Raw genomic sequence first — 25,114 nt, forward strand, 5'->3', positions numbered from 1 at the left:
ACAAAACTGTAGTTCTGATGTTGATGTGCTATAAGTGATGAACGGGATGCATAGGCCTTATGTCAGTGAGGACTGGTTTTAACCTGATAGACTGTTGATGGGAAATGTGAGCAACTTCCTAGTCCCTGACTTTTATTTGACATGTATTTATATCAGACCTGGGTCAAATATGTATTTGTTTTGGGTTCAAATACTTTTCCGTGCTCTATTGATCTTGCCTGGTGTAATTGAGCCTGCCAATATGACCAGACGGTGGGGTTTGCACTTTTTGAGAGTTGATTTCATTGGTTCCAATAAACCAGACAAGATTAGTGAAGCGTACAAAAGTATTTGAATCCAAAACACATACGTAGTTGACCCAGGTCTGCTTTATATATTAACAAGGATATTAGTAAAGGTGCCGAATAATGGTGCCAACAATCTGTTTTTTTTTTTTTTTTTTTAAGAACCCCCCCAACATTTTCTGACCTGAACTCAGCCGAAAACTTGTTCTTCTGCCGACCCTTCCTGCCAGCTTCAAGAGGGGCGAGCCGTAGGCACGTCACTTCTCCGATTCACGCCACCAATTACAAGCCGGAGGATTACGGAGGACGTAAGGTCAGCGTGTTCTCGGTTCGTGCCCGGGACTTGGCCGCTGGAGCGTGATGAGATTGGAGGAAACTAGCCTAGCCGGCTTACCCCCAAGCGTTCCCCAGTGAGCCTGGGCCAAAATGCTGCCTTGCCAGAGTGAACCTCCGGGCATAACCAGCAGTGGTGCGGCCAGGACTCGAAGGCGCAGTCACAGGGTTCATGCTTTTCTTTCACAACAAGTGTCTGTACAGCGGAGGCCCTGGTGCCAACCGTCCTAACATCCCCAGAATTTGGCACTTTTGTGCACGGCGCTGGCTCACAGCGAAGCGGCGAGGAGTAAATAGTTTTTCTCCTCTAACCCTGTTCTTCAGATTGGAAGATTTTCCTAGTGTAAATCTCTGAAACCACAAATTCAGTTTTTTTTGGAGGTCTTACGAATCCAAAATTATGTTCATTGTGTTCAAGGAGGTGTGACAATCTAGGCACTGCAGTACATTTAGAGGTAAAAGTGACACATGACATGAAAAGGAGGATACACTTCCCTGCCATTATCTGTAAACTGATGAAAATTGCAAAAACATTTAACTCTTCAGGGGTGCACATATGTTTCGATTTACCTCAAAGTTTTTTTTTATTTTCAATGACACAGAACAGATAGAAACCAACAACAGAGAGAAAAAAATAAAAGGTAACACAGAGCAAGTAATGTTAAATAACTTCGGTAAAAAATATATGACAATGCTGGGGGAGGGGTGGCAAGCAAACACTCTACAAAAAAAGAAGACATTTTATGGAGTATGCAGTTAAAAATAACATTTAAAAAGGAAAGGATGCTTCTTAATTAGCATAAATGCCGACAAACAAACAGTAATACAGTGATTTAATTTGCGTCTGACACAGAGCATCTCTGGTTGTAAGGCCGGTTGGCTCCCCATTGTGTGATGGTGTGAAGAAGCAACAGAGGATTGGCCATGGGGAGGCTCTGCTCGGCCTGAATAAAAAAAAAAATAAAGACCACAAAAAAACATCCTTTTCAAAGACACTCCAGTGTCACGTGTTCTGATTAAACAAAACGAAAAAAGTAAAAATAGTTTTAGGGAAAAAGAACAACGAAAACAACGAGGGGGCGGGAGGGGGGGATCTGGAACCATCAGTGCCGCCGAGGCAGTAGGACGACATTGCCACTGAATTTGTACCAGCCTGTACCTCTAGCTACTGAAAAACAAGAGGAGAGCCTTTCAGCGATTTATAAAAGAGCAAATAATTAACAGTTCTTTTGCAATGCACGCTGTCAGCCTCCTCTCTCTGGAATGCACAAAAAAACAGCTTTAAAAAAAAAAAAATAAAAAAAAGTCCAGGCACTCCACAGCGACTGGATTTGTCCGCGAGTCCCAGTTCAACCTGATGATGCCTGGACAGCTGGTGCGAGTACATGCTGTTCTCCAATTATCCATAAATTTACAGCGGAGGTGACTGGAGGAAAGCTAGCCGTCGCTATCGTGTCTCTCTGGTTAAGTGCCCTATGAAGAGAGGCTTGCCTCCATTGCGCCTTTTATCCGTCCGAATCGTCCTTGCACAGACAGCTGCATTCTTCGTGGTGTTCCAGGGGCACATCCGTCAGAGACTTCTGCAGCCCTCTGCCTCCGCTCCTGTATCTTAGCAGGAGAACCTGCAGAATCAACATCGTAAAAAGTGATTTAAGACCCGTTCCGCCATTATTTATTTGCCTGGCAGAAGCCCCTTATCCAGGGCGACTTACATAGCTTGCATTTTTCCTCATTATTATGCGTTTATGCAGCTGGGTATTTGCTGAAGCATTTCAGGTTAAGCGCCTTACACAAGGGGTACAGCGGCTGTGCCCCACCTGTGCGGAGGGGGGAAAGGGGGTCAAACGTGCAAACCCTGGCCCGCAAGCCCAATTTGCAATAATCCGCGGAGGCCACACACACTGAATTACACACAGCTTTAGGGGTGGAATACCAAAAGAAAAAAAAAAAAGAAATGTTTTGATCCTAAAGGACATTCTTCTGCTCTGAAGATCTTGTAAGAATGAAAGGTTTTTCCTTTCACGTATTTCACGAGGCATTAAGTGTGCATGGCCTCCTTAAATTAAAACAGACATCTATTTTTTTTTGCTTCAGCACTTCATTTAAATGTGACGTGTGTAAGATTGCGAGCTTTCTTCGCGCTTCCTCTCGCTCTGAAAGTGGGATGTATCGTGTTCCCATCGGCACTTCGCTCTCAGGGAAAGGGACCCGAGGAATCCCGTTTACCTCGTGGAACTTCTTGGTGACTTTCGTGGGGGCGCACTGGCAGGAGAAGCAGCCGTGACAGCAGGCGCAGTTCCCTCCGCACCGTTTGACCAGGAGGCAGTTGGGCCAGAAGATGGAGTCGGTCCTCTTCAGCTCCTCGCGTAGGGAGACGGAGAAGTTGCGTGGGGTACAGCTGTACAGCCTCACCTCTTCTTTCAGCTGATTTAGATCCACCACTCCTGCAGGCAAACACAAAGAAATCACCTTTGTGTTATATGATTTTTTTCATTATATGATTATACATGTTACAAACAGTATCATTATGATACAATAACATATACTGAGTGAGATAAGATCATCCCCTGATTTAATTGGCTAAAATTAAATCTCCCTCCAGTGGAGCTGCTCAGTGGCCAACAATAGAGGATTGTGGTTGTACTGGGCAGCTCCCAGGTGTGAATGTGTATGAGTTTGATGCAGGGCGTTCCTGCAAAAGAGCATCCGTGCTCAGTGAACCTACCCTGAGTAAATAAAGGTTAAACAATAATATTATTATTATTATTATTATTATTATTATTAATAAGATATTGTGACCACAGACATCTGTAGTAAGCAAAAAAGACTTCATGGCTGTTTGCACTTTTTCCAAACCAAATTCGTAGCTCAATCTAGCCAAGCTGTAACCAGTACAGTGCACATGGACACAGACATCAGAGCCCTGCTTGTGAACCTGATGCAAATTGAATTATGGGGGAAATTGAGAGGTGAAAAAAATTTAAGTGGCAAACTCGCCTCTGGATTTCTTGGAATGGATGTAAGACTTTCCGAGCACGTGCCATGTCGGCTTGTACAAGTCCTCCATATCCAGCTTCCAGCTGTCGGGTTCCAAGTATTTCATAACTTCCTCTACGGTGTTGAAGCCAGACACCACCTCGGTTAACATGTCCACGCTCTGCACAGATGGTGGCAGAGCCACCGGTCTTTCTGATTCCGGAACTTTCTGAATGGGAGACAAACAGGAAAAAAGATAAATAAAAAATTTATTCTTTAACACAAGGTTTTTCAGCGGGGCTGAGGTTCATGCTCAAACGATATTTTATGAAATCGTCTTCAGGGTCTACAATATTAGAGAACACCCCCGCCATGTGTAGTGGCATTGAAACTACATGGAGAGGCGCTGTTACCATGTCACTGAATGAACAGATCCTCTCTCAGTACAACAGACAATCACTACCAGTCCTACAGGCTTGTCTACAAAATACCAAGCATTAGTCTTTGACTCTTTCACAGCAATTGGACAATTTCCAGGCAGTCCAGGCGGGTCTCTACAGACAGGTCTTTTCACGTGAGCAAAAGACTGGATGCGTGAGACAATGGCAAAAGTAAACAAAACAAAGGTTATAATATACATTATAAAAATATATTGGTTTTTTTTCAATATATAAACTCTGGACTGCTTTGTTTTTTTATACCCTGGAGGTGATGACTGACAGGAGGTTTTGGGGCAAAGTCAAGCCAGGACAATGGAGGGAAGATAAGACTATCTCTTCAGCCAGAGAGCAGCTGTTCTCTCACCTGGTCTGTCTAGACAGAGATAGATAGCATAGCTAGATTCCTCTTGTGTCAATACGAGGGGGAAAAAAAGGAGACACTATTGGAAAATGCATTTCGCGCTCATATATATCTGTCCACGCACAGATCATTCCTTTCAGGCTCCTAAAGCCAGCTGGAGTGTAGCGACGGACCCTTGTGAATATTATCACCTTGGTTTTTTCTTTTTTTTTTTTCCTGTGATATTTTCCAATATTCTGTGGCTGTCTCCTGAGTGTGTCTGATTTCACAGCTCATATTTTCAGCGGTGACAAAATTGTGATGCACTATGACTGACGCTGCCAGACTACAGAATTCTGTTAAGCGCGTTATATGAGGGGGAGGTGAGTGAGTTTCCATTGCCCTGCAAATCTTAATATCTCACATGGAAAGCTCTTGTGTTTCGCATTGCTCTTACATGGCTGGCTCATACTGTACAAAATGGCACGCATCATCCTACACCTTTGCATAACATACCTAGTACTGCTCCCATAGGTCACAGAGGGCTGGCTTTATCACCAGGATAAAAAGCTAAGGCACAGCACTGTTTAACATTTGGGGGATGAGGATGGGGATGGCACTCAGAACAATTCAGAGCTCAGGTCTCTTTTGGGAGCCTCCCCAATAATTTGAACCCTAACCGCGAAATTGTATTGGGTTCAAACACTAATGACTAGGAAGACACATGATGGATGCCCCTCTTCAATATAGTTGTGATCCTCATTAATCAAGCTCTTGGTTTAAAATGTGCAATAAACAAGAATTTTTTTTCATTTTATGGCGCTAGCTAAAATAATAATTAAGGGATTTGCTGGAGTGCTCAGGAAACTATTTTCTCTTCAGTAAGTTTCCAAACATTTAACATCTGCTGTTTTGGTTCTAAACTTCTGAACCTCATCATTTGAACTCATGACCTCATAGCCACATGAAAATGATTTTGTATGTATGAATGAATGTACCCCAGAGGGCTTAAACTTAGTGGCCATTTTCTCCCACACACAGCCATTAAGGCTTCTGAAAGAAATGTCTGATCCTAAAAGTTAACCGAAGCATAAATAAATAAACTTCCATTACACATAATACACACAGCCCTGCCCTTTACAAATCTACACATTTCAGAGAAGTTGAGCAAACACAACCCACCAAAGATATTAGGCAGCTTTTGATACCATGCCAAATGACATAGACATGACAAATCCAGGTTGAGAAAGTAAGTCCTCTCTGGTATTTTGTTCCAATCACCTGGATATGCTAATTATCACAATTCTTCAGCCAGGAGGCAGAACTAATTGGTAAAATCAGCTGGCTGAGTTAATGGATGGAAGAAACACATGGCAGGACTTTTACTTTCTGACCCCTGGACTTTCCACCACTGATCTTACACACATACAATGAAATAAACAACAACATAATTTCTGGTCACAAACTGACTTATTTAAGCTGAAGCTTTTGACAAGAGCATGTGGTTAATGAGCTGCACTGGGACCATGGAAATGTGTTAAAATGGTAGAGATAAAGTGAAAGATTGGAGTATTGCTATGCATATGTATTTCATAAGTGTGGGCACCCTTCACATTCAAAAAGTAGTAGATATCCAAAAGCACAATTCACTGTTCTGCATTCATAAATACATTTAATTTAAGTTAAATTTTTATTTCTTGTCAGGTCAAACAGCCCGAGGACATAATTAAAGCTATACAGAACAATAAAAAATAAAAGAAAAAACAAAACGTATGAACTAGTACTCATTACAACAACTAATTAAATGGGATCAAAGTGTTGAATTGACAGGGCACAACATTGCCAAGTTAGCACATACTAAAGTACTAGATACCTGAGAAACAAAGTAAATCCCTCATGCCTAATGGCAAAGTAATAGAAGAAAATAAGAGTTACATTTTCTAGTAAGCATCAAACACACCTAGAGGCAAACAGGAAAAATAGGTTTGTTGCCAATCACTATATGAGGTCTGACCCTATGTTCCAACAGTTCCACCTGTTCCTTCAGAGTAATTACATTTACTCCCACTCCCTGTCTGCTGTTCTTTCTCCCCCGCTTTCCTAGAAATAATCTTATGCTGGTTACATTTCATCCTAAAGATTTTTTCTCACAAGCTATGTTCACAGTATGTGAGGTTTTAATGCTTATACTCTGTGGTCAGTTTTACAGTATGTGTGGTATTAATGTTTATATTCTGTGTTCAGTTTCACATTGTGAGGTATTAATGCCCATACTCTGTGTCCCGTTGTCTGCTTGGTTGCCACCGACTCATAAGAAACACACACAGAACACTAGCCAAATAAATATAAAACAGCACCTGAGAGATGCAAACCTAAGGAGTTATGTGGGTTTTGGATAGCTCTGTCAATCCCCTTACAAGTGTCTTTTTATGCCATCTAGTGGTAAAACAGAAGAACTATCTTACTCGAGGGGGAGCTGTTCACTCAGTGATTTAGTCAGTGAAGGACTCTGCTCTTCAGACTTATTTTGTCGAAGCCAAAATAGAAGTCTCTGTATTGACTTTGTTTTGTATCTGTGAGGTAGGTAGTAATAAGTACTAGTCAAGCTATCAACTGGGGAAATGCATTACTCATATGCAACGGCTCTTTATACTGTATTTTCGCCTATGGTATACAATCAGTGTGGCAAGAATGTCTCACAAGCAGTTAATATTCCTCTTTGCTGCATGACTGAAATGTGACCTCTCGCCTAGCAACCCTAAAAATATTTGGCCTCATACTTGTGGGTTTACAAGTTCATATTCTTTCCATCACCCTTCCCCCTATTTTCTAACACGTGGAGTACATTTAATCTCCTGCATATTTCACAGTATGAATAACACACATTAAATTAATCTCATGAGATATTAAACTTAAAGCAATACCTCTATGTTCCAGTGCCACAACTAAGAGGTGTTTGGTTCTGTAATATATGTATTTTAATAGGTAGCCAGGAATAGCTGACAATTCTATGGATGTTGTTGCAGAAGTATGTGGTAATTAAGATAAAATGATTTTATAATAAAATCAATAAAAAAGGAAATCACATTTTTAATAAAGCATTTCGATTATTAATATGAACTAAAACAGTTTAACAGTAATGTGGACATCAATCTTTTTTTATGAACTTCTATGTATTATACTGTATTTCAATAACCATATACAGTAGTTGGCATCACAATATATTAATTATGGATCATTTGGGGAAAGTTAAGAATGGTGATACAGAATGCATGACAATTATTTGGTTTCTACTGGCAAAACGTAAAACATTTTACTTCTTTTTTTCAATTTAAGAGAACTGCAGTCTTTGCCAATAAGACTTCAATACCAATGAGGCAGTGCAGCCAAGTCAAGGTCCTAATTGGTTGATCACCCTAAAGCAATGATCTTTATACCAGCAGACCCTGTGACCCAATAGGACCAGGAATGAAGATCACAGCACTAAGAAGAGAGAGAGATGGAGAGAGAGAGACAAAAAAAAAAAACAGATCTTGCATTTCTGGGTTTATAGCAAAAAAGGCATGCACGTTCAATGACATCACTACTAGACAGCAGCAACAGTAAAATCAAACTGTATAAAACTGCTTGCTGAGTAGTCCAGCTTTTCTCATGCATTTCAACATCAGATACCTTGAGAAGTACAACCGCTGTGACATGCTGATGGCTGGCATTCTAAAGAACCAGACTTTTCTGTAGATGAGCCATTGCACAGAACAGGGCATATTTGAGGTTAAGAGGGCCTAACACACAGCCCTGTGAATTCACGGAATCAGAAAACCCCATATAGTATTGCCAGAAACTACAATAGTATTTATCTGTGTGTCTCTCCTTTCCTTCTCTGACCAGGTTCTCTCTCTCTCTCTCTCTATCACAATCACAATCACCGATGAGAGCCAGTAAGTGTCGTAGCACAACGGCTCTTAGCACAGGGGCAGGCCCAAGCCCCGCCTTCAACAGCCTCTGCGATTGGGGTTCACCAAAGGTCGGTGTTTGAAAGACGATTTTACTTCAGCCTTTATGAAGTCGATCTTTCTTCTGCGTGCGGTGTTTTTACAACCTTCTGTCTGGCCAGAGTGTTTCCAAAATCTCTTCCTAAAAATTACAGCCAGGGTTACTTTTCCTTTCATGGAAGCGGTAAAGAGGAATTACCACTGTTTAAATATAAACTAACTGCTGCCCTGTGGCCCGGGGTTCCAGTAGCTTTGGTTTACCCGCAGGGGAACAGTGAGCTGCTGTTTACATGGGTTTCCAGAACTGTGTACAAAAAAAAAAAAAAAACCCAAGCAGGGCTTGCATATACATGAAGTCTTCAAGTATTTATAAAAATGTACACCTTATTTGCTCAAATTTGCTAATGTACGCACAAACAGAAAATTTTGCCACGCACTATTGTTTTAGCAGACGCTAAATGACAGCAGTAATAGTATATGAAAAAGTTTGCTGAGCAGTCGAGAAACACGAGCCTACTGCAAACTAAATCAACCACAGAAATATCCTTTAAGGAAATGCAACCAGATAGACTCCATTCCATTGCGTATACATTCTGTCTAATGGCAGTATTTGAGAGCTGCAGCAAATTATATGTTCTACAGTCATCCTCCTCCAAAACCACTAAAAACAGCACTTTAGCTATATCTCCTTTGATGTCTGCTCTGTAAACTCCTGCCAAAATGCACCTCCTTTCAGTAAAATAACAGATCATTTCATAAAGGAAAACACAGTAAACTAAATACTACACAGAACAGATAAATGTGGCGATTGAGGACCCGTTAAATGGAAGCCCCATGTTTCGAATGAAAATTTAGAACGGCGACACCCTGTAGCACACAAGGCTTTCATGTGGATGCTTTTTTTTTTTCAATATATTTTAAATGTTATGAGCTCATACACCACATATTGAAATTGAGGAGTGTGATGCTAGTGTGTTGTATGTATTTATAAAAAAAGACAAAGTAGTACTCTTGTTCAGTTCTACATCATTTTGTTGTGCGGTTACAATCTTACTGTACACTAACCTATTTCTTTAACATTTAGCCATATTTTCCTCCCAATTTTGAAATGGCCAGGTTTTGTATTCCCAAAACCTCTTTCGGAGGTTTAGCCTGCGTAGTCCTTGGAAGGCAAACTGCTGCGTTTTTCCCTTTGCAGTCCATCAGTTCGCACAGGCATACAGTTGGAGGAGGACACTTCACAGATGGTTTCTGAAGGCAGTCTGTGGGTCCTCAATTGACTGGTGAGTGATGTGGTACTGACTGGTCTGTGATGTGGCATTTACCAGTGTGCGATGTGGCACTGACTGGTCTGTGATGTGGCATTTACCAGTGTGCGATGTGTTAGCTATACTGCAAAGATCACACTTCGGAAATACATTAACAAAATAAGCAAAAATAAAAAAAGCCTTTCCTTGAACAAATTTTCATCTGTAATATTGGCCAGTGCAGTTTTTTTCTTGTGCTACCACATCAATGCGTATCTGTTATTTTCAGAAATGGCTGGCTAATGAAGTTGTAAAGGAAATAATATGGCAACTGCAGGCTGCACAATGATCTTTCCAATTCAACAGCTCATTGCCTAGAACAATGCTATTCTACAGCGATACATGAATCATGAAAGAGATGATTACATTGGTTGATAATAACTGGGATGTGTTACAAAAAGTTTATTTTTATGCAAAATGTCATGATGTGCAGTCGCTGGGGAAAAAACAATTCCCCAGAATACTTTGTTATTATTATCATTATTTAGTATTTTATAAAATTGTGAAAACAGCTCTCTATGAAAATCTCAGTAGCATGCCCCAGAAGTACAGTGCCTTATCTACGTTCCTTGCACATTTATTCTTGGATCAGTGCATTTCATTTATTACAACAGGCCTATGCTATGGCAGGTATCAAATGTCAGCACTGAACAAAGACATGAACTAAGTTTTTGTTCAGCTGCAACACTGAAAGCCATTCAGACAGGAGGGGCGGTTTCGGAAGGCACGTCAACTATATAAACAACCCAAAGGAAGAACAACAAAATTTACTGAAAGCATTACACATCAAAGGGAAACGCATCCATTAAATCATTTCAGGGGATAACCTTGAATTTGTCAAACAATATTTTTCCGGATATGAAGTAATGGGGAAGTTGAATTATTACGGTTGTTGAATGTACCAAAGAGAGGCACCATTCATGCTACACTGTTCACATTGAGGAAAAAAAAATGACAAAGAATAATCCCTGGGGGATTACAACTAACCAAAATTGTTCAGATATTTACCACTGTGCCCTCCACAACTTTCCCCCTCTGCAATGTTCTATCTCAGATTCTGCAGGTGTCATAATGTCTGCTGCAAGGCATGGTGTGTGTGATCACATTTTGAGGCAAATATTACACAGCCCTGGAAAAAATGTTTTTTATCGAGATCGGTATGAAAGAACTTGACTGGCCTGCACAGAGCCATGACCTCAACCCCATCCCACACCTTTGGGATCATTTGGAAAGCCAGTGCTTGACCTCACTAATGCTCTTCCAGGTGACTGGAAGCAGATCCCTGCAGCAATGCTCTACCAACATCTAGTGTAAAGCCTTCCCAGAAGTGTGGAGGTTGTTCTAGCAGCAAAGAGTGGACCAACTCCATATTAATGCTCATAAATTTGGATGAGATGTTGGATCTCTGGTATCCACACATTTGGCCATGTAGACTATGTGACATAATCATTGATGATATAATGACAGATTTTTTTCTTTGTTATGAATGTTGATGAAGGGTGTGGCCAAAGACAATAACTCCATAACAAGTTCATCCATTTCTATGGGACTGGAATCACTGGAAATGTTCATCTTCCTAGATTTGGGAAAAGACATAGGGTTTAAGGGTTTCTGCCAGAATCTCTTGGCTAAACAGGTAGGAAAACAAAGTGCATTGACTCAAGAGTGATGAATTATGTCGGGACAGTCAAAAAGCATAAAATAGGAGTCTGACAGGTCTATGGTTCTTCCATCCATGCTTTTTTGTCTAGGAAATTCTGGCTGGTAATAGAACATTCTGGTGCTGTCTGTGTTTGAGCGAACAATGGCTGTTGAGCATTTGGTCACATCTCGTTGTGAATATTCATAGTGAAACAGGAAAAGAAAATAAATACGAAAGCTTTGTTAAACTGGCAGAGACAACATTTTCATTGTCAGCCACATGTTGAATGTGGGCTCAGTAAATATGTGGTGTATAATGTTGACAGCAATTATGATGATGTTATGCGAAACATCTGTGTTACAGGTCAAGAATCCAGTCTTAATATCGCACTTCAAAAATCTGTCTCTATGGTAACAACTTGATTATTGAAGTCTTGTGGATATTCCAAGCTGGGGTGGGGGAAGGCAACCCGGGGCAAGTGAACTCTGATAAACATTCATCTTTTCTCACTGCGGTAAGGCTTAAATATTATTACAGTAAATGACTTCTGATCATATGTGGATTCAGATGTGATGAGGGACCTTAGTTACACCCGTTTCCTTGAAGCTGTTAAATTCAAAATTGATTGCATAATGTGGTTTAGTATTCAAATAGCATATGGCTTGCTGTATGAACTAATTACAGCACTTGAAGGAAATCAAATACATTTACATTATTTATGTGTATAATGGTGCAGCAAGAATGATAAAGGTTATTCTCATGTTAATGATGGAGACATACCAAACATCTTTATCAGTTCACCAAAAGGTGATAGAAATAAGAAACATAACTGACATTTTTACATGCATAATATAACAGGAAACTACGGTCTCATATTACAGTTCTATGCTGTAATACTGTAGGTATAGAGTCTGTGTTATTTTCTGAAAAAACAATACAATTGGCATTTTGTGAGCCTCTTCTGAGTCAAAATACTTGAAGAATTTCATACTGTGTGTTTTAATATTATTGTTCATATACATTTTATGTAAAAATAAATTTGAGGGTGGGTGGTAGTGATCGGGGAGCAGCAGGGAGGGGACCATTATTTACAGTAGTCACTGTTGGGTTGTACAAGTTAGGCTACTGGGAACGTTGGTCAAGGTAAACAGGTGTGAACAAATGGTCACCAAAACAAACAAAATCCCAACTAGCTATGTCTATAACTTGCTATGGCCTACACAACCCAACTCGTCAGGCCAGAAAGCCCAGAAAGCCCAGAAAGGGGCATGATTTGGCACAGCCACAGCTCACACTGTAGTAGGCTAGCAGGCTATGGATACAATATGTGGGTGATGCTATTAATTTACATATTCCCCAACTCGATTACTGGACAAGGAGTTTGTTAGCCACCAAGCTAGTAACAAGTTAGCTAGAGCCAGAAATTGCACAACTACACCATACTAGTTAGCGAATAGCCTAATCACATTACAAAAAAATAATCCACCCGTTGCCACATTGACACTATTCAGACTCAAAGCTACAGAGAGCAATGCACAGTCAATATCCACCAAATGTACAACACCAAGGTGACAAAAAATGCATAATTACAAAAATACTATAATGTGGGGATCATAACAACCCATTTCTAATTCGTAGTATGCAATTTTCAACTTCAAAAGGAGTCAACCCAGCTCAAACAGGATTTGAGCTGAGATTGCTCTGGGATCAAGTTTATGTTCCTATTAAAACATTAACACACACATATTCTAACTGGCCAAACTGGCATTCTGATAATGTATGTTCAGCCACTCCAAAAGCCTACCTTTAAATTAAAAAAAAAAGTGTTAGGAACAATCAATAGTAAAGGCTCTCCACTGAGCAGGCGATCTACCTTGCTCCAGCCTTTTTTGTGTCCCTTTGTCGTCTGACTGACATTTCAAAATCCAGTAAAACAGTTTCCACACAGGGACCAATTTAGAAGCCCACAAAAAGGGTTGACTTACAGATGCCTAGGGTAGCCCTTGGGCTCTTAATTGTTCTATTTAACATATTCAATTTCAAGTTATAAGGTGACAGTCAGCAGTATAGCAATAGTGGCCACACTGCATTATATGGCAACGCATTGTACTTACACTTGCTAGCATTCTTTTAGCATTATATATTTTTTTTTACACTGGTAAATCTCAATTTCACACAGCTCCTAACACAGATACAATGGGAAGAAAAAAAAAAGAAATAATACTTTGTTACCTTTGTGCAATTATCATTATAACCTGTTGCAATTTTATTTATTTTGATGTATAGTGAAATACGATGAAAATGACCTTCATATTAAAGGACAAATCTGTTGCCACATACAGTGGTTTAGGGTTTTATTTGGCACTGCTGTTAAAATATAGCTAAGACGGGCTGTGACATACTCACATGATGGTGCCCATGTACTATGTAAGAAGCTCCGTTTATTTACATGAAGCTTAGTGCTTATGGGTTTGGCACCAAGATGTGTATATCACAGTCTTATCCTAAAGTAAAGAACAAGTTTGCAAAAAAGGGACCACCGACACAAACTGAACACCACAGCCAATACAGAAAAGCAGAACAGGAGAGGAACAAAATGTACAGTGAATTCCAAACTGGGAAAAAATATTTACATAACATGAAAAAAGCATGAATTATCAAAAAAAAAAAAAAGAAAGTCTGAAGGAGATATTTATAAACACGGCTGTAACCAATGGACATTGTCAGATAAGGCCTGTGTCCAGCATTATTTTATGATGATGATGATGATGATGATGATTCAACCACTGCTATGACTACTATCACCCAGTTACTTCTAACTGAAGCTGTCTCTTACAGAGTTTCTTTTTTTTTTAAAGAATGCCTTCTGGACACAATCAGAAAAATCTCATCCCTTGTGTTTATCTGTCTTTTTTGATGCAGGAATAATGAATGATAGAAAAGAATGTCTGAGGTTGTTATAGCAGCAATGGGTGGACCAACTCCAAATGAATGCCCATAATTTTGGATGAGATGTTTGATGTCAAGTGTCCACATACTTTTGGACATGTAGTGTAGGTCATTATGTTGATGCTGTGAGGACCCACATTTCCAGTCTTCCACACCAAGAATATATATTTTTGTACCATTGTTTCTTTTCATACCATAACTGAGAATTTTTGAATGGGTAACACTGATTTTAGCCACATTCTTTGGGGTTGCATTTAGCCTACGATGCATTGTCCATTTGTCATGGTTAAACTGTACATGGACTATATACTGTTCCCATTGTAAAAGTCAAAATGAAGATGTCTTAGCTGTGAGGCACCGACCCTCATCCTGTTGAAAGTCAATCAAATTATACTTTTATCACAGCTCAATCTTCTCAGCTTCCGTTAGCACACGCTATAGTTTTTGCCTTGGTGCTCGCTTCATTATGCAGTTTGCCAAAAACAGCTGCTGAAACATTGCATAATTAAATGGTAATCGGCTGTGGGCATGCCTTTTGTAAACTCAGTGCTCAAATCCTGACACTCAATGCGACCGTGGTGAGTATTTAGGGTGGGAATAGCAGCTTTTGCTGCAGGTGCATTTGAGCAGCTTGTAAGCATGCGATGCCATGGAGCCAATGTGTGATTTCACTGTGCATGCCATGAGCTCCAACAATAACCAGAGCAAATTTTTGGCATATCCGTAATGGCTATTATCAAGACAAAACTGTACTGTGTGTTTTTAAGCTTTTAGTTTGTTTTCCTGCTTGAAGAATGACAGGAAGAAATATTGAGAGAAGTATTGAAAGGGGGGAATTGAAATTGAGAGAGAGTGACAGGGAATGTGCATTAAGCCTCACTGTGGGAGGTCTTGGAGGAGGAGAAAAGCAAAGGGCAAAATGGTGGTTTCTCAGAGACATGTCCTGTATTCAAGGCCAGGCTCTTGCTCAGTCTGTTTAATCCCTCTTTTATTTCCAGTAGAAAGAATTAATCACAGAATTAGCCCATTCAGGGTCAGCAAGCTAACTAGTGTCTTTGGAGCTTGAACTGATTGCGCCTGTAGAACTTTGGCGCCGTCATGAATACCAAACGATGCTCCTCTACTTCCTGATCACAGGGAATCATCTCCACAAATGCATCATGCCATCACATAGAAAACACTCCTGTTATGCATTCAACAAGGGATAAAATAACTGTGTCTAACTAAATCAGATCCCCAAATCCAAACATAAATTATTACTGCATAACACATTTCAGAAACCTTTCTAAAGAATTCTACTGAAATTCGACTGAAAGGTTGAGAAAAGTGTGCTTACCACTGGGAGCAGGGAATAGCGAATGCAGAATCCTGGCTCTGAAGGAAAGTACTCATCTGATATAAAGCGTATCCTGATCTGGCTCCCTTTGGACACTTGGGTTTCCGGTACAGGCTGAGATCCACACCAACGACCCAGTATAGTGCCTTCAGTAGGCTCCTCGATCTCTACAAAGTCATACCTGAAATCGAGAAAAAGAAGGGTTTTTAAAACATTATCATAATTTTATCATATTTTGGATGCTACACACTTGACTATCATCATACACGTATGCTGTTTTGCAGATGAATCAAGTTTATAAATGTTTATTTTGTATGTATTTTATGGTTCTTGCCCACTCCCCCCACAATTGCTTCTAATTGAAAAAAAAACAATGTTCAGAAAACGACATCAAGCTTCTATATGCAAATTATATTTGTACTAATTAAATACATTGTCAGAGTGATCACACACAAATGGCATGAACTTTTATTTTCCTGATCACTGAGTCAATGTCAGCAAGACCCACGACACAATTAAATATCATTACATTTGCTAGTCTCCCCAAACAATGCCTTGTAATGAGATCGATGCAATTTAGCTAAATTAATAAAGCGCACAGTGACGTGTGAGGTGGCAGTCCCGAGACACCTAAAGCTCTTTCTGTACTGAGAATGTTTTCTCAGGCACTCTGTGGTGCCGCTGAATGGTTTGCAACGGTTGCCTTAGTGCTCAGCCAACCTCAGCTGAGGCCCATTGCAACTGGATTATCCACTGTTTGCATTCAATTTAAGGTGAACGCTACATTACAAATACATTTTTGAGGTAGTGAAAGAATTAAGAGCTACCACTTCTCCTGGTGACAACAGAGGTGGCATGTTCACGACACGAGAAAATGTCTTTTAAATGAACGTGTAATAGTAAGTGTTGAGTTTCCACCCTTTGTACTGCGTAGACAGGGACCCAGGTTAATTAGAAAAAATGTATACAGTTGGCATTGTTCCTTGAAAATTCCAACTGTAACATCAGTACCAATACTGCTATCAGTAGTACCTTTGTAAGCAGAATTGGTACCAAACATGAAATACACTAAACCACTAGTCTTTGCCACTTACTGCTTGGTTGGAACAAAAGCCTGTGCCCACACTGGACATTTCTGAATAAGATGGAGGACCCCCTGTTGTAGACATTTGACAAAATTCTACACTTTCAATTTGACATTTTGTCAAGTTTTTTTACTGTTTATCTTACTTGTCTTTACAACTTGAATTTATTGAATATAATTTTTAAACAATGTGATTGGGAAGTCATTTTCAGTTCCATGTGGTGCAATGCAGAACTTCAATAGACTTGGAGTAAATTATGCAACTGTTTTTTTTATTTTTTTTTTTACTGATTAGTTATACTGTATATGCTCCCATTTTCATTAGCTATATTTCAACATGGTTTATTTCCTTTTCTCTACATATTTCTTACCCTTTGTGTTTAATGGCCCTGACCTGAATTGAGTGTCTAAAGACTTCAATTGGCATAACCATTAACCATGTATTTTTTTTTGTATAACCTTGTCTTTATTGTGCAGCCAAAAGCTTGCAGTCATGGAGTCTTCAATAAAAGTCTCAGACTTTTGCCAAGACTGGGGCTGCTCCTTGGATTGCTGCTTAAATTAATGTATATGTCATTCAAACATACCAATGCTGATATGTATCTTCAGTGAGACTGTTTTCATTCTGCAAGGTCCAGTATTTTAAATTTCAAACTGTTTTCAATACAAACAGTGCGGTGGAACATGTGCTGTAAGAATTAAATGGATAGAATAAATGCATGGGGACATTCCATTCTTCAAATTTAACTGTGATTTGGACCAGGACCACAGCAAGAACCATCACAGTGACATATTAGATAATGATATTATTCTTCTACCCCCTTTCTTCCAAAGTGATACCCACTTCTGGTTGCTTTGTCTACAGGGAAGCAGATGACTGATTCAGGAAGTTGTTTTAGCCAATGAAAGCCACTAAGCTGAACACTTCCACCAATTCTCACCTTGTTGTTGGCAGCAGCTGGCACGTAAATAATGCAGCAGGAGATTAATTCCCCAGCTCAATTATTTCACATTTTCACACGTTCTGTCTCTGTTTACCATCTCACCATTTCCAGCATCCACATATACCACCCAGCTTACACTGACTGTGTTTACAAGCACACAATCTTCTGTTTATTGCTATTGTTCTGAATAAGACAATGTTCCAAATAAGCTGCTTACATGGCTACTAACAAATGAAAGTTCTTTTAATATTCCTGTTTATGTGCAGCCACGTATAATCCGATTAACATGGCCACATAATGTTCCCATTACGCTCTGTATTTATCTTTCAAATTTTTAGAAGTACGATAATTTCTCCTTCCATCCAAAAATGTTGTGTCTTCTTTGCAGGGTCTTCCTTCCTAGTGTCCTACAAACTGCTAGCTGTCTGGCCCATATTAAAATGCAAGCGGTAACCTAGTAACAGCAGTGCTGACCATATACAACACTCTCAGACCATATATGCTGCAAACTGTTCTTAACTGAGTCGGGTATTCTGAATAAGCTGTATATATGCCCAAATAATATTGGTATGCTCCACATCTTAATTGGAATTTGTCATTTTGGGATTAAGGCCTTATTTGGGTATTTAATATTCGGGGTAGAATATTCTGTCTACATGACCCATATTGTATTTGGGATATTGTCTTATTCAGAATAATATCAAAATATCAGTATGCATGTAAACACCCATTCATCCTTCAAATTCCCACCAAGATATTACTTGCATGCCTCTTCAGGAAAGAATAAAACTATATTTTACCACAATAGTGTAATTAATTGGAACATTCTACATATTGCACTCATGACTATTCTCTAAGATAATTATCTTGACTTCACCTTAAAATTATTCACAAACATATATAATTAATAGCAAGAAGATGAAATTGAGATATCAGCAGTACATATCCATACTAGCCTTCCAGTATTTGAATTGCTTGCAAGAAAGCACTTGTTATTTTCATCTACATTCCCAAGGTCAACCAAAGTCTATATTTTATTTTCTGAAAATGACACATCTGTACACAAAGGTGAATCTAGTGATTACTGTGATTACCCCTTCATTTTCAGGCCTGTGTATATGCAACTTAACGGAAACAAGGCACTTCAGTCCAATCCTCTGAGGGATTTCGGTGAATGCATTTTAGCACTGTCCTGCTTTGCAGTTTTATTCATTTATTTGGGGCCACCAGTGTTTATCTAAAGTCAGCAGATGGCGGTATCCTAGTTATTGACTTGTTTCACTGTAATGAAGCCACAGGACCTAGCAATGCACCATTCCGTGAGTGTTTCGCATCACATTATTTCCACCTACATTCAGCGTGCAGGAGAGAGCACGGGGTGCGGTGTCGTGGGAGGGGGCAGTGCCGGCAGATTGCTGCCGTGCCACCGAGTCAAAGCAAGTGTGGTGTGTGTGTGTGTGTGTGTGTGGGTGTGTGTGTGCTTCCATTTGTATGTGTGTGTGTGCTTGTGTGTGCTGTGCCTGTGTGTGTGCTTGTGTTTGTGCTTGTGTGTGTGCTGTGTCTGTGTGTGTGCATGTGTGTGTGTGCAGGTGTATGTGTGTGTGTGTGTGTGTGTGTGTGTGTGTGTGCGCGCATGTTTCTGTTTGCGTGTGTGTGCTCAAACTGCACATTTGTGCTTTAGTGGTGTTTGTATGTGTGGGTGACCAGGGTTGATTATCATCACCGATATGCAAATACTGCTTCAGATAACTCAGTACTAAGAGATGTTTTTTTCATGCATGTACCTATACATGTAAGAATGTTACTGAGGGCATGAAAAAAAAGCCGGCTCTATGCTTTCTCCCTAATGTTTCAATCTGCCTCTGTGGCTCTAATTCCAAGATTACCTGTGCGGTCTTGAATGCGGCAGCACTTGCCAAGCGGCTGTCAATCACCGCTGCGGCTGACTGCGCTCATTGACTTTCCTTTGCGAGGGAGACAGCACAGAGAATGCATTCACGGGGGGGCTGGGGGGGATTCACCAGGCTTGTTACGGCAAGTGCGCGTCAATTACAAGGAGGGCATTACGGGGGGGGATTGCGAGTGTCTACACAGCAATATTGTGATGCATTGAGGGAGTGCATAGGGCTCCCCGGGTATAACTGGCCTTGATGCTGACAACTCTGTTCTGCTCACGGCGGCCACTCCTACACGCGCAGGCCGCGCGCTTGGGTGCGCGGGTATCGGCCAGGTTAAACATGATGTATGACGTGTTCGAAAGCGACGGCGGTGTGAATTTCACGGGCGGAACCGTCACAGGCTGCTGCCGATGTAGGCCGGCGCTCCGCACTTGCCGCGCAGCTGGAGCGAGCTGGGAGCTAAAACCAACATCGAGCGTGGTCATCCAGACACCGACGTGTTTGGAATACGAGCCGGGAGCTAAAACCAACACGGAGTGTGGTTGTTCAGAAATGAACACGTTTGGAACATTAGCTGGGCGCTAAAACCAACACTAAGTATGGTCCTCCAGAAACAAACATGTTTGGAACATTAGCTGGGAGCTATAAAAGCAACACTGAGCACGGTCCTCCAGAAATGAACGCGTTTGGAACATTAGCTGGGGGCTAAAACCAACACTGATGTGGTCGTCCAGAAATTAACATTCTTGGAATGACATTTGTGTTGAGTGTGGCAAGGCACTTCTGTCCAGCAACAGTGCCCAGAAAACAAAAATGATGACTGGAGGATCATTCATATTTGCCCGTATTTCATGGCAAAGGCAATGTAAAAATGGGCAACAATGAAGCTCAGAAGGCCTGAAAGGATAAAAAACAGTAACAGGCATGCTCCCATTGAATGTTGGTCCACATTAGTCCATACTCTTGAAATGTACATTTTATTAGAATGTTTTGGTAATTGCACATATACTGCATAACTTCGACCACAATACTAAAATACCACACTACTACTGCTGCTACTACTACTACCACTACTACTCCAACTAATAATAATAGTCAGCATCATCATTATTGTTAGTGATTTATTTAAGTGGGCATTGTACTATGAGCAAATTCTGATTTCCAGTGAATTATGACTCCAAGATACAAATTCCTTCCTTGCGCTTACTTGCATATCCCGTCTTCTGGGTCCTCGAGACCAAATCTTTCATCAAAGGTTAATTGTATCCGCATGTTTCCTTGAGCAGCCACGAGTCTCCAGACTAGAACTTTGTTGCGAGGGTAGGTATGGGGAAAGTCCGGGCTGTGAACAGTTCCAGCTCCTGACACTGTGAGAACTTTCTCATGCTGGGAATCCTGCACTCCTTAAAAAGAGAGAAAAAAAGAAAACAAAACAAATTACCTCATAAAAATGCCCACTGGCTAGCACAGTGAAGGGGTGACTAAATTCATTCTTTTAAGGTTCATTTAATCTACTGTGAAGGGTTTTGCTATACTCGTACTTTAAAGAACATTGCGGGTTTAACTTTTTTCTCTTCTTTAAGTTTCTTCTTTTTTTTTTTTTTTTTTTACATCTGTCAACTTCATTTCCAGTGACAATAAAAATGTATACAGCCTCACTTTTTTCAAACTAGCACAACAACTAGACAAAACATGATGCCATACTGTACCTCCACCTGAAATGGGCTTAAAATCTGCACACTGTGGCAAGACACAGCTGTTTACAGACAGAAGGTAATGGGATGTACAGTATTACAGGACATGACAAAATGAGAAGCCTAAGGGATATTCACCAAACCACAGTTATGTTTATAATGTTATTATGAAACATCCATAGTCTCTTATTATCGCCACAGTGATTGCCCATAGGAAATATGGTGCATCACAACAATAAAACCGCTTTTTTCCAGTTTACAAGTGGTTATGCTTGTTTATAAATACTTATGACAGACAGCCATGTGGATGTTAATCCTGTTGGTTGCTGACAACTGGAAGCCAGAAACCAGAAGCCAGGTTTGAGGTTTATTATTCATTTATTTATATATTGCATAAGCTGCCACATGACTAATGGCCAAACCATAACAGCGAGACCAACTGACACTGGACTTTTTCAGTTTTTTAGCGTTTCACTGCCCTCATGCAGAACTTCACAGGTTGTCCAGGCACGTTACCTCAGGTCACTCTCAGTGCCCAGGCTCAGTTTCCTAATTGCTGTCCCTGGTAAATAAAACCCCCCTTTAAGAGCCCTTCCACCAAGAGAAACTGATTGCTTCTATCAACAGGGAAGCCTCGCCGCCTTTAGCCAGGCCCTCCAAGTGGCTCAAATCAGAACGCGCGCCGCCTGTAAGAGGCAGTAAAAACCGGGGCGCGGCCCGGGCCCTTTAACGAGCTCCCCGCAGCGCCGCCCTGGGAATTCCGTGCCCTGGTTTTAAATCGCACACGCCCCTCTCCCGCACTTTTCATCAACATCGGTCACCTTGAGCAGAAATACTGCCAATAACTGCCAAATTGCTGCGCGCCACAATTAGGCAACACTGAACAATTCCACCTGATCCACCCCCTCCTTCCCCCTTCCCCCGCATGCCCCTCTGCTCCTTTCCCCTGAACAATTATTAAGATCCCCCGGCACTGCATCATAAACATTATCAAGCCTTTTCATGAGACGTCCAAGAAAAGCTGTTAAAATGACTCATTTAAAACATGTAAGTTTTACACTTATGAAATACAAGTCTACCCTCACAAAGAACACTGAGGTGTTCAATAATTCCCAAAAAGATAAATATACTTTAAAAATAACAATCGAAAATGTACACTGATTAGTTCTGTTTATTTCAGTGTTAAACTACCACACTGCTCTGCTAGCAGGCATTAGACTTAGCAGACATTAAACCTGTTTCAAGGTACTGTACAGAAGTAAAGAAATAATGACTAGTGGGAGTCTAACTGATTTTGGCTACTTATTAAACCAAAGACAACTATTCAAATCAAATAATAGTTAATGCAGAGGCTTTAGTCTGGCATTAACATTTCAGTTCAAGCAGAGACATTACCTCTGGAAAAAAACCAAGCTGCCAAATCATTATTGCTGATTTGTTCAACTTACATGACTCGATCAAACAGATGTTACTGCATTTCATTCAGTGTAAACATCCTTTATTTCATTTAATAAAAAGACGTGTACAACATGTCCAAGAAATAATACAATGGCATTCCTACTGTGTTCAACATTAGTCAAAGCAGTGTTTTGACAGCAGACAGTGGTTTTTTGTTACCAGCTGTGTGGTAAACTGTGATGTGGCGTGAAATTCAGACACATCACAACTCAGACACACAACTTTAGTTTCAAGTAACCACATTTTTCAACTGAATAGGACGCTTTTGGCAATGAGTACAAGCAATGTATACTGTACAACAGAAAAGACACAGTGTCTGGATATGTAAGCTGCAGCAAGACTATTCTTGCTCTGCGGAGATTGCGAACGTACAACGTGCGGTATATTAATCCAAATCCAGACCCTCAGGGCAGTATTCTAATGCCATGCACTGCAAACAAACCCGGTTCGCAAGACAGAACGCTGTGTGTGCTACGTAAGTTATATAAACAGCCAATTCTTCAGTTGCTTCACCCTAGATGTCTCTCATACGTTTTTTATGGGCCTTTTAATCTCACTGCGCTTGACTGACAGCTCTCGTTGTTTTGTTTTTGACAGCGCACGCTGGCTGGGTTCCATCACCTGGGAGCGCCTAAACCTCCTCTGCCGCAAGTGCAGGAGTTCTCGTGGCCACGGTACGATATTAATTACCGTCTATTTACCGTAGGTAAAGCTCGGCGGCTCACAAAGCGCATAACGGTTAACGCAAAAGGTGCGTTTTTAAATGCGTGGCGGGGCGGATTCGCGTGCGCTACCGCACACATGGTTTTGATGCAGGCGGGAGCTGGGCCCCGCCCACTTGCACTCAACTAAACAAGAACACATAATGGGAAAGTCAGCTACACGGGGAATGGCAGGCCAGTTCACCGAGGACACGATTGAGAGCCGGAGGGGAAAAAACCCAGCCTTCTCGGGTGAGATGGTGGGCAAGGAAAGGAAAATAAGGGACCGAGACAGACCACAGAATCCTGATGAGGAGGAGGGCTTTGCTGGCATGGAGATCAAAGTGAACTCTTACTGTTGCAAATTTTATCATTTTATGAGCCAGAGAAACCATTTTTTATGACTAACTGCACACTACACTATTTTTCCCAGGTGACATTTAAATTTTTTGGGGTGGAGGGGGGCAGTCTCAGTGAAGAGGGAATCACAGTATGATGTGGCACCACGTATTTAAAGAAATACTTCACCCTAATTCACCTCATCCATCCCCAACCCCCCACCCCACCACACACACACGCACACAATGATTGTTTCTTTTAAGTTGATACTGCTGCTGAACATCCTGAAGTTAAAAAAATAAATAAAGTAAAAACTAAGACATGCATGTTTTAAAAATATTTCTGTTGAATGTGATGCATTTTATTGACTATATGAAGGTCACATTGCCTTTATTGATTCTTAAATCATGGCCACTTTGAGGTTTTTCTTGTCTTGAAGAGAATGCGACATAAATACAGTTGAAGTGTTTAGGCTCTACCACCCCCAAATGAACAGTAGTTTGGCAAATGCATCCCTCCATTTCATTGTTGATGGCCTTCGTTCATTGTACAGATGTAGGACCAATTTATAATTCTCCCAAATAGAGAAACCTCAATCAGAGTTCTGACAATTTATTTTTTAAACATCCATTTGTTTCATCTGCCTTCGAAAACAGAATCAATGTGATTACAAAGGATCTCTTAAATGCTAGGAACCCTGGTCTTCGAAGCTTGTGTTTGAGTAAAATGCGATTACCTCAGTTTCCTATTTAAAAAATAAATAAAGAAAAATACAATTTAATGCTAACAATGGGGTCGCATGGGTTAATTGTTTCAAACATGACTTTTCCTTGACCCAATTTTTCAGCAAAAAGGGGAGGATGATTAGGGCAGGAAGGGAGTTAAAGTAAATAGACCTAAACAGTGCTGCCATTGTGTTTCATTCACACATTACCAAGTAAAGCATTTCAGCTCAGAAACCTACGTCAAATATTAACCTTTCTATCACCTAGACCGGCATATGCCCAATATGCACACTGGGGAGGGACCCCAGTCTTTTGCAGTCGTACTACATTTTGCTGCATGTTGCTGTTATGATGGATTTGCTCAATTCCACAAGCTCACAATAAGTGCTAGTGGAGGCTGCTGGGTGGCTCATCGTGTTAAGGTATTGTTACAGTGCATGGATGAGTCTTGCATTTAGGTATCTTGGCCATGCCAGTGCTGATTGTAGCCTGCAACCAGGCAGAGTGATGCGCAATTACTGACTCCTGCTTTACCCACAGATGGGCGGTTGGGCTTTTACATTTCTGCAAGCAATCATATTCCCAAACCTCCAAAAATCCACAAATTATGTATAACCATGCGTAATAATAATAGGATCCTTCATATCAAGCTAATATTGAGATGTACAGTAC

General features: G+C 40.6%; 1 protein-coding gene across 3 annotated transcripts in view; it reads right to left on the reverse strand.

The window, feature by feature from the left end:
- Nucleotides 1-509: 509 nt before the first annotated feature.
- Nucleotides 510-25,114, reverse strand: part of pdgfc (platelet derived growth factor c) — a 50,862-nt gene continuing 26,257 nt past the window's right edge. Inside the window, exons 2-6 of one of the 3 annotated variants that reach the window (XM_035425113.1) lie at nucleotides 20,733-20,920; nucleotides 15,600-15,780; nucleotides 3,615-3,822; nucleotides 2,844-3,061; nucleotides 510-2,239 (exon numbers count right to left, since the gene is read on the reverse strand). In XM_035425113.1, the coding sequence (XP_035281004.1) occupies nucleotides 2,123-2,239; nucleotides 2,844-3,061; nucleotides 3,615-3,822; nucleotides 15,600-15,780; nucleotides 20,733-20,797 (789 nt within the window). In that variant the 5' untranslated portion in view covers nucleotides 20,798-20,920 and the 3' untranslated portion in view covers nucleotides 510-2,122. Of the gene's footprint in view, nucleotides 2,240-2,843; nucleotides 3,062-3,614; nucleotides 3,823-15,599; nucleotides 15,781-20,732; nucleotides 20,929-25,114 lie in introns of all 3 variants that reach the window. The other 2 variants (XM_035425112.1, XM_035425111.1) reach the window with 2 other exon arrangements.

This window comes from Anguilla anguilla, chromosome 7, assembly GCF_013347855.1.
Source record: "Anguilla anguilla isolate fAngAng1 chromosome 7, fAngAng1.pri, whole genome shotgun sequence".
Classification (NCBI taxonomy): domain Eukaryota; kingdom Metazoa; phylum Chordata; class Actinopteri; order Anguilliformes; family Anguillidae; genus Anguilla; species Anguilla anguilla.